We start from the raw sequence: 8,702 nt of genomic DNA, 5'->3' as shown, positions 1-8,702 counted from the left end.
ACAAGATGAACCATTTGTGTTTGGATGAGCTACTGAGTCTCGCATTATTTAGTCAAAAGTTATTTAAAAAAGTTATTCCATCCGTTCAGAGACCACTAATGAAGACTTTTATATTGAAATCAGGTTTCAAGGCGTAAAAGAAAACATACTAAAGGTTTATTGAAAGCCTTTTTCCCCACATTTAGGAGAGAGAAATGACTGTTGTGCTGTTTCAATGATCAGGTGTTCTGCAGGCTACGAAGTTCAAGAAAAGATGTCTGCAGCTGGATCTGACCATGACGGGCACCATGGGCAGTGAAGACTGTCTGTACCTCAACATCTGGGTTCCTCATGGCTCCTCAGGTAACAGTGATGCTCCCAATTTATGCTCAGTTTCAGCAAATCCCCATTGAGTTTCAACTTTTCAGCAACCATGGATGTTTTTATTTTGCACCCAAACACATTAAGTTACTTTTATCAGATATGATCCAGTTATTATTCAGTGTGCATGAAATAAGTTTGACAAGATGCATTTCTTAGTTTTCAGGTGATTGATCAAATTAAGAGGTTTCAAGAGGAACTGCTCCCACTAAGCATGGTTTCTCGATCTATAATTAGATTTTCCATAAGAAAAAAAAAATGCAATTTCAGTTGAAAAGTGCCTTAAATAAATGCTAAAGTGCTTGTTTTTAGCTGAAGAAGCCTTTCTGTTATATTCATCTTTAAGTACTTTGAAGACTGCTACAAAAATACATGTTGGCCAGCTCCAATCGTTTTTAGTGGATACTGTGTATGTTTAGTCCATACCAAACACAAACTGAGCCATTAATTGTTGTTTCTATTTCCACTTGACACAGAGATTAAAACAGGTTAAGGTAACGATAAAGGATTTTACTGAACTAAAAACCAGCAGTTTGTTACTTTTTTTTCTAAACATACCAAATGAAAGCTGCTGGGATCTAAATGTGTCTTTGATCAATCACCTCTTTATTGAGTTGAATTTCTCTTTCATTTCCTGCAAAACCTGTTAATTTTATTTTGTTTTATTCAAAGTGTTTGATATTGATATTAAGGGGGAAAGGTATTTTGCATTTTGAAATTGAGTAGGAACTTAGTAAGTTCTTACTGAACTGGTCACTCATTGGTAAAGATCATGAGCTGTTTTTGTTTTTGGAAGTGCTTTTGCTTCATTAATATTCATGGGATATTATATGTTAATGTATATTTTCCAAGGCTCATGTTTTTTTTCCCAAAAAATCTTAATGATGACCTCAAATCTAGGTTCACCTGTTAATTTCAAAACTATTCAGATGAATTTATTTAATTGATTGTAGCTTCCGGATTACTTGTTTTTCAAAGGAAACACTAAAGACTTTTTCTCACAAAGAAGCACCTTCCATTACCTACTATCTTAGTCACAACATTCACATAGTTTTCTATGGGCATGCTGCGGGCGACAAGTCATAGGGAACTATCAATGCTATGTCAGGGTAAGTAAGGTTGAGATGGGCTGTAACGAGTATCAGAGTGCTCGGGTACTCGTGATCTGATCGCTGATTCACGATGTTTATAAATATAGTGGGGTGCAGTAAAATATATGTATTATATGTATTTTTGCTCTGAAATGCAGAATAATGCTGGATTTTAAGTTTATGAACTAAAATAAAGTCCACAGAACATCTTTATTTTAGTAAACACATCTTTGTGACGGTGAAGTTTCCTGTTTTCAAAGTAAAACTAGTGGGAGCTTTTTTCCATTCAAAAACTGAGACTGAAGTTCCACTCACTGACATAATTATGAAAAAAATGAATTAGCTTCAACATCTGAGCTTTAGCTCCAGTGTTTACTTTCTTTTAGTTATGGAAACTCTTCAGTTGACATAATTACCGAAACTCCAGCGGATTCTGAAGCGGAGAAACGCAGCCTCGCGCTGATAAGCTGCATTACAGCGTTGCAGTGAAGGCGGATGTGATCAACGTGAATCAGCTGATTCTACCGTGGGAAAAAAATGAGTTTTTCATATGTTCTCTGCACCAATATGTAATGCTTAAAACGTAAAATGTTGAAGAACTTTGAGGATGGAAAACTATGGAAAGAATTTTCCGGTTTTCTAGTTAAATGATCCAAAACAGCAGCAGTTTTTAAACTTTTTATGTTGTTTATGTTACTGCAAAAAAATAAAGAAACAAAACTGGTTTAAAATGACAAACATCATTTCTTTCTATTTAAATGTGTTATCCGTTTTGTTGATTCTGATCTCAAGTTCTAAATAAAAGTATACAATAAATACTTTAAATTTCATACATCCAGTAAAAAGACACATAGCAACAAACATATTAAAAAGTAAGAATCGTGGTTCGATTCGTGAATCGTTGAGCTTGACTCGTGAATTGAATATTGAATCGGATCACCACCTAAGCAACGATCCACAGCCCTAGTTTTAACCCCCAAAAACTCACACACTGCGTAAGAGCTCATTGGTGCTGTTCACGTCAACAAAGCTCCACGATTTTGATGATGCCTCACTAACAACTGCATTACAGACCAATGTTGTCTATTAAAGGAAGCAAACTGTAGAAAACTCTGAGTGTCAGTCCGACACACTGAACACAGTTCTGGAGAGAATCTCTGCTTCAGCTCTTCATTATCAATCTCACAGTAAACAGCTTATTCTTTTGTAGATTTGTCAACAACCTTATTTTTCTTTATGCAGTATCCACCGATCTGCCTGTCATGGTCTGGATCTACGGCGGTGGTTTTGTGACTGGAGGTGCAATGGGTGTCAACTTCCTAAATAATTACCTGTACGACGGGCAGGAACTGGCAAACAGAGGAAACGTCATCGTGGTGACAATGGGATACCGGCTGGGACCTCTGGGCTTCCTGAGCACTGGAGACTCTGATATACCTGGTGGGTTGTGGTTAACATCTGGATCTGCCAAATGTAAAAAAGTATTCATGCGAAATTTTGTCCACACTTGATTTTGATCAGGAAACTATGGTCTGTGGGACCAGCAGGCTGCCATTGCATGGGTGCACAGAAACATTCAGTCATTTGGAGGAGACCCCAGCAACATCACCGTCTTTGGAGAGTCAGCAGGTGGAGCCAGTGTTAGCTTACAGGTGAGCCTTGGAGTCTTGATGGCAATGTATGAGAACCAAGATAAAATCCCAATATGTGAATGAAATTCCAAATGCATTCATAGGTCATACTATTAACATTAATTTTCTGTTAACTCACAGACTCTGTCCCCTCACAACAAAGGGCTGATTAGGAGAGCCATCTCACAGAGTGGGGTTGCAATGTGCCCTTGGGCAATCAGCAGAAACCCCCGCAAGTTTGCTGAGGAGGTAGATGTTACCCCGAGTTCCCACGGCTAGCTTCACGGCTCTGATGCCAGTCCCTACATAACTTTAAAAGTGCAAGAGGAAATCCCAAATGATCACATTAGACCTCTGCAGTTTGGTCTGCGAATCTGTTTCATTCGCCAGATGCCGCAGCTGAACCACAGCAAATAAGAAGGGGACAACTGTACTTCCTATAAAAATGGTTGGTTATTGCATGAACCTACGTGAGTTTGAAGTTTGGTGAGGTCAACAGCAGATCAGGCTGCAGTCCATCCTGTAGCCATTGGGAGCTGTCTGGCGTAGCTAGACCGCTCCCGCATTGCACCTGAGCTGTAACGCTAGCCCCGGGAGCTCGGGGTTAGATTCTGAAAACTCAAAATCCTTTTTTTAATATTGTAAATATGTATGACTACATCTTCTGTAAATAAACCCCCCAGGTTGCCCAAAAAGTTAACTGCCCCATCGATTCCAACATGGTTGCCTGTCTGAAGACGGTTGACTCTGCAGCTCTGACTGTAGCAGGAACTGTCAACATGTCTGGATCTCCTGATAGTAGGTCCAATGGTCTTCTTATTTCTGAAACTTTATCGTGAGTGCTGCGGAAGCCTTTCATCTGAACGAAAGAGAGTTTTGCTTTTGGATCAGTCTGTTGTACCTTCTGACGGCCTTCGGCAACATTTGTTAAGGTGACTACTTCCGATACAAAGTCTTTGTAAGTTTTCGGGCTCTACAAAACATGCAGTGAAAGTTGAAAGTTAAACCAGGTTGAACTTTGACCAATCAGGCACTTGGATGAAGCAAGATTCATAAGATTTGCACCAAGCCTCTTCTAACTGTAGGTGGCAGACATGCAATAGTAAACATTGGAAATGAAAAAGACTCCAGTGTGAACACTATGGGCTATACGTGTGTTCAAGAAGGCATCACATGCCCAGTGTGTTCATAGCTTCAGACAAAGGGCTTTGTCTGATTTTCAAAAAGACAAGACAAGATAACATGCTTTATTAATCCCCAAAGAGGGAAATTATTGAAGGGTGGGACAACACATCCGAAGACAAGTTGTCCTCAGGAGGGCACCAGCTACTCAAGCCAGGCAGCGCTAAAACCCAGAAAAGACACATGACAGAGTAAGAGTTTGATGTAAAAAATCAAGCATCTTCGACCTGTGTCACAGTAAAAACAGCATAGATTGAAGTACAAGCAAAAATACATCACCACGGATTCATAAGACAATAGATTCACAAGACAACTCCGCACATCGGGCCGGGCCTTGTAGCAGCATGTGTCAACACACAGTGCTTGACAGGACAGTTAAGGGAGTAAGAAGAGTTTACCAAGGCGTTGAGATCTGGAGAAAGGGTCGTGGACAGAGCAAGAATGTGAGTTTTCATGACAGCCAGTTCTGCTTATCAAACTTTCAGTGGATTGTTTTGGTTTGGCCTGGGAGAGTTCCCTAGGATTGGGAAGAGTCCGATTAGAGATGAATGCCTAGGCGCAGGCAGCCTGTTTCTATGTGCCTGATGAAGTCCATAGGTTCTGCTTTGTGGCAAAAAAGTCACAAATCCAGGTACATTTTTATGGTTTCCTCCAAGCCGTAACCCGCTCCATGCTAGTTTCCATCTTACCGAGAGAGAAAAAATTGAACAAAATAATTTAAGTTTCAGAGAAACTAGCTTAAAGTTTCAGACGTTTCTAGCACATTTACACAAACTAAGAGATGAATAATGCAATAGGACTCGTAGGGGTTCATTGAATTCGTTAGTACCTCTTGGTTCAGTGACATTTCTGCCCTTAACCTTGAAGAGTTGGTTCTCTAAGTCACATGGAGCAAACATTGCTTAAAAGTAAAATTATTAATAAAACAAAGCCATAGTTAATTTTTTGAATAGTAACATACATACAGCCATTCAAAAATGGTATGGCTGCTGTTTGTAACTTTCACTAAGACGACCTTTTGTCTGCTGCTTTTGTCAGATCCTATAGTGAACAACCTGGTCCTGTCTCCTGTGGTTGATGGAGACTTCCTGCCTGATGTGCCGGAAAACCTGTTTCACAACGCTGCAGAAATTGACATTCTGGCTGGAACCAATGACATGGATGGACGTATGTACGGTAGCATGGATGTTCCTTCAGTCAACGATGAAGTGCTCGAGACTCCAATGTAAGCCCAAACTGCATATTTCTCAGGAGAAGAGAGGGATGTAGCTGCAGGTGAACATCGATCTAGATCTTAATTTGAAATGTCTTCTTCTTTACAGTGAAGATGTGAAGAGGCTCTTGGCTGCCTTGACCAAAGAGAAGGGACAGATGGGTTTGGATGGTGCTTACGCCACATACAGTTCAAGCTGGGGATCCAGTCCCAGCAAGGAGGCCGTGAAGAAAACTGTTGTAGCCATTGAGACAGACTACCTTTTCCTGATTCCCACACAGACTACTCTTTATCTTCATGCTGGAAGTGCCACGTAAGAAAAGTTCTTATTATCTTTGACACATTTCTGGACCAGAAGAGGCTTTTGTGTTTAATAAGGATTGCTGCTCAAGAAGCACAGATACATTGGAATGTCTACTCTGGCTATTTAGTAGTTGAGCATTTGTCTTACGCCAAATATCCAATCTTCACCAAATTTCTCTGGCTATTGGATTTTCCAAGTACATTAAGACAAAATAATCCAACGTCCTTTCTGATAATGGCAGATTGTCCAGAATGAGAAATCGTACGGACACATTTGTCTTTCAGTAAAACTGATACTTCCAAGCATGCATCCGCTTTCAGACGATATTTTTCACATTTCTCTATCTGTACATGTGTCCAGATAGGAGGCAGAAATCACAGCACCGTTGTGTAACCATAAAATTAAAACCTCGAAGACCAGACTAAAATCTATGATCCTTACAATGAGGTTAATCTAACGATCTGGACCAGGCAATGCCAAACTCTGGTTTTATAGACATGTCTGTTTCCTGGGTAATCAGAGGCACAGTTACTTCATGAAGAAACTGGCAACAGACCACTGATCTGTGTGTAGTATTTCTCAAAAGAACTGGCAAGAAAAGCAGTGCCTGTTACCAAACCCCTATAGGACAGTCAATCATTATTTTAGCAGAAGCAGAGCAAACAGATCAGACCTGACAGATGTTCCTGTCACAATAGGGTAGTGTGTAACGTAGGGCAAACAAGGGGTATGTTTGTATAAACCCCTTTTGAGTTAGAGGCTGAACTTAGGGTGTATTCGACTGGACATGTTTGGTTCGCTTAAAGTGAATTTGAGTTTGTCTCCCCCGATAATCTGGAACAAAGTTTCAGTTTGAATGCATTGAAGCAGACTGGTCCGGGTCCAGGAACCGCTCTCTGACCCATCTTTCAAGGCTGTCTCCAATCAGACTGAGCTCTGGTTCCGTCTGAGTTTCCTCAGTCTGAATATACTCAGCGGTTGGAGTGGAACAACTGGAAAAAAATGGCCGCCATATACCACATTATAGGATGTAAACAGTGAACAATAGCTGCATTTCCGTTAACTATGAAATTGCACAGATTGGATTTTCGATAACAAATTTGCTTAATGGAAACACCACAATTTTGAAAAACGTGTACTTTCCAGATTGTCAATGGTGTATGCTTTGTCTGTTAGGTAACTTTGTTTTCTGTTTTGTCTCATTTAAGAACCGGCAGGACCTACTCCTACCTTTTCTCCGAGCCCAACCGTATGGGTGGTGTCATGCCCCCCTTCCCCAGCTGGATGGGAGCTGACCACACTGATGACCTGCAGTACGTGTTTGGGAAACCTTTGTCCACACCGCTCATCTACAGAGCTGAAGATAAAGCTATCTCTGAGAACATGATCGCCTACTGGACCAACTTTGCCAAAACTGGGTAAAAGATAAACAGAAACACCCATAAAGCATTGCAGAAAAGTCTAAGAAAAAAACATTGATGCAGTTTTCTGGTCGTATTACAGAGATCCTAACAGTGGAGGCCTGAGCGTCCCAGTGACTTGGCCAGCATTTACCGACGCAGACCACAAGTTCTTGGAGATTAATGCAAACATAAACAGTGCTTCAGTGCAAGACATGCTGAGGTTGGGTTACGTGTATTTCTGGACCAGTTACCTGCCTGATCTTCCTGAAGTTACCTCAACATGAAGAGCTGGTGTTTGCTTGGACACATCTGGGTTCCAGTGTGCTCTATATTATTTGGTTTTTGCTAAATAAAATAATAAGAGCATAAAAACTTTTCTTTTTCTTTTCTTCTCTTAAGCCAAGAAGAATGTTTATGAAAAGTCAATAATATTTTTTTAATTATTGTTTTCACTTAGAATTTGACAGATCTGACTCAATTTAAGGTCCCAATTTAAACAGGGAAACTATTATATCATTTATTGATGGTGAAGACGATCGGTACATCTAAAGAAAACATTTATTTGTTTTTGAGACCATTTCTTCTTTTTGCTCTATAATACTTTTAGAAAATGTCTTTGTTTGTTTAATTTTTGAATGACTAAAACAGAAATAGATTTTTCATGTGAAAAAGTTGTTAACAAAGTTAGTAATTAAGTTTGTGAAGACAAGCAATGAGATTTGCACCAAATGGGTTTTAAACAAAGACGTAATGTGTGATGACAACATCATGTCAGCAAAAATATACAATCATTTACCATAGAAATATTAACATATAGACAATCAACTCATTCTCATCCCCAAGTCCTCACATATTGGGGTTTGGTTAAGGACCCTTCCCCGTCACTTTTTGACGATTCGGGTGTCCATAACTCGTCATTTTTAAAATCAAGGGACCCTCAGGATGTGAAATGGATGCGGAACCAGATGCAGTACTGGATGCACACTGGTACCCTTACCCAGTACCGGAACCCTGTCCTTAACCTGACCTGCTTCGCGTCTGGTTCACGCCACGTACCGTGTCTGGTTCTGGTTCAGGTCCAGGTCCAGTACTGCATCTGGTCTGGTGTTTGGCTAGGGTGCCAGTAGCGGGTTTGGGTATCGGTGCGTGTTGCAATACTGGACGGTTCTGGTTCACAGCCCGGAGGTTGGGGACCCGTATTTTCATGGGAACAGCCAGCACGTCAACAAATAATGACTTGGGGACACCCAAAACGTAAAAAGGCGACGGGGTGAGGTCCTTAACCAGATGTCAAAGTAGCTGAGTTCTGATCTAACAGATACAATGCTCACAATTTGTGAATAACTCAGTGAATGTCCTATACAAAGTGTTTAATTTCACAGATGTTCAGCATGGAGAGACAGTTGTATCTGCGTTGAAGACACACTTTATCTAGAGTTTCCACATAATGGTCTCACTGTGTACAATGTGTCTTATTTTTTGGGGTCCAGACCAAATTTTTAAACAAAAAACCTTTTT

At 40.3% G+C, this 8,702-nt stretch overlaps 1 protein-coding gene across 1 annotated transcript in view; it reads left to right on the top strand.

The window, feature by feature from the left end:
* The window catches only part of LOC112140354 (bile salt-activated lipase), a 9,744-nt gene extending 2,188 nt beyond the window's left edge, over positions 1-7,556 (top strand). The window contains exons 4-12 of the mRNA XM_024263286.2: positions 223-342; positions 2,694-2,891; positions 2,973-3,103; positions 3,224-3,331; positions 3,766-3,880; positions 5,303-5,489; positions 5,587-5,790; positions 6,990-7,199; positions 7,285-7,556. Of these exons, the coding sequence (XP_024119054.1) occupies positions 223-342; positions 2,694-2,891; positions 2,973-3,103; positions 3,224-3,331; positions 3,766-3,880; positions 5,303-5,489; positions 5,587-5,790; positions 6,990-7,199; positions 7,285-7,468 (1,457 nt within the window). The 3' untranslated portion in view covers positions 7,469-7,556. The remainder of the gene's footprint in view (positions 1-222; positions 343-2,693; positions 2,892-2,972; positions 3,104-3,223; positions 3,332-3,765; positions 3,881-5,302; positions 5,490-5,586; positions 5,791-6,989; positions 7,200-7,284) is intronic.
* The last annotated feature ends 1,146 nt before the right edge of the window (positions 7,557-8,702 follow it).

Source organism: Oryzias melastigma, linkage group LG12, assembly GCF_002922805.2.
Source record: "Oryzias melastigma strain HK-1 linkage group LG12, ASM292280v2, whole genome shotgun sequence".
NCBI lineage: Eukaryota > Metazoa > Chordata > Actinopteri > Beloniformes > Adrianichthyidae > Oryzias > Oryzias melastigma.
This window is presented reverse-complemented; position numbering and strand designations above follow the sequence as displayed.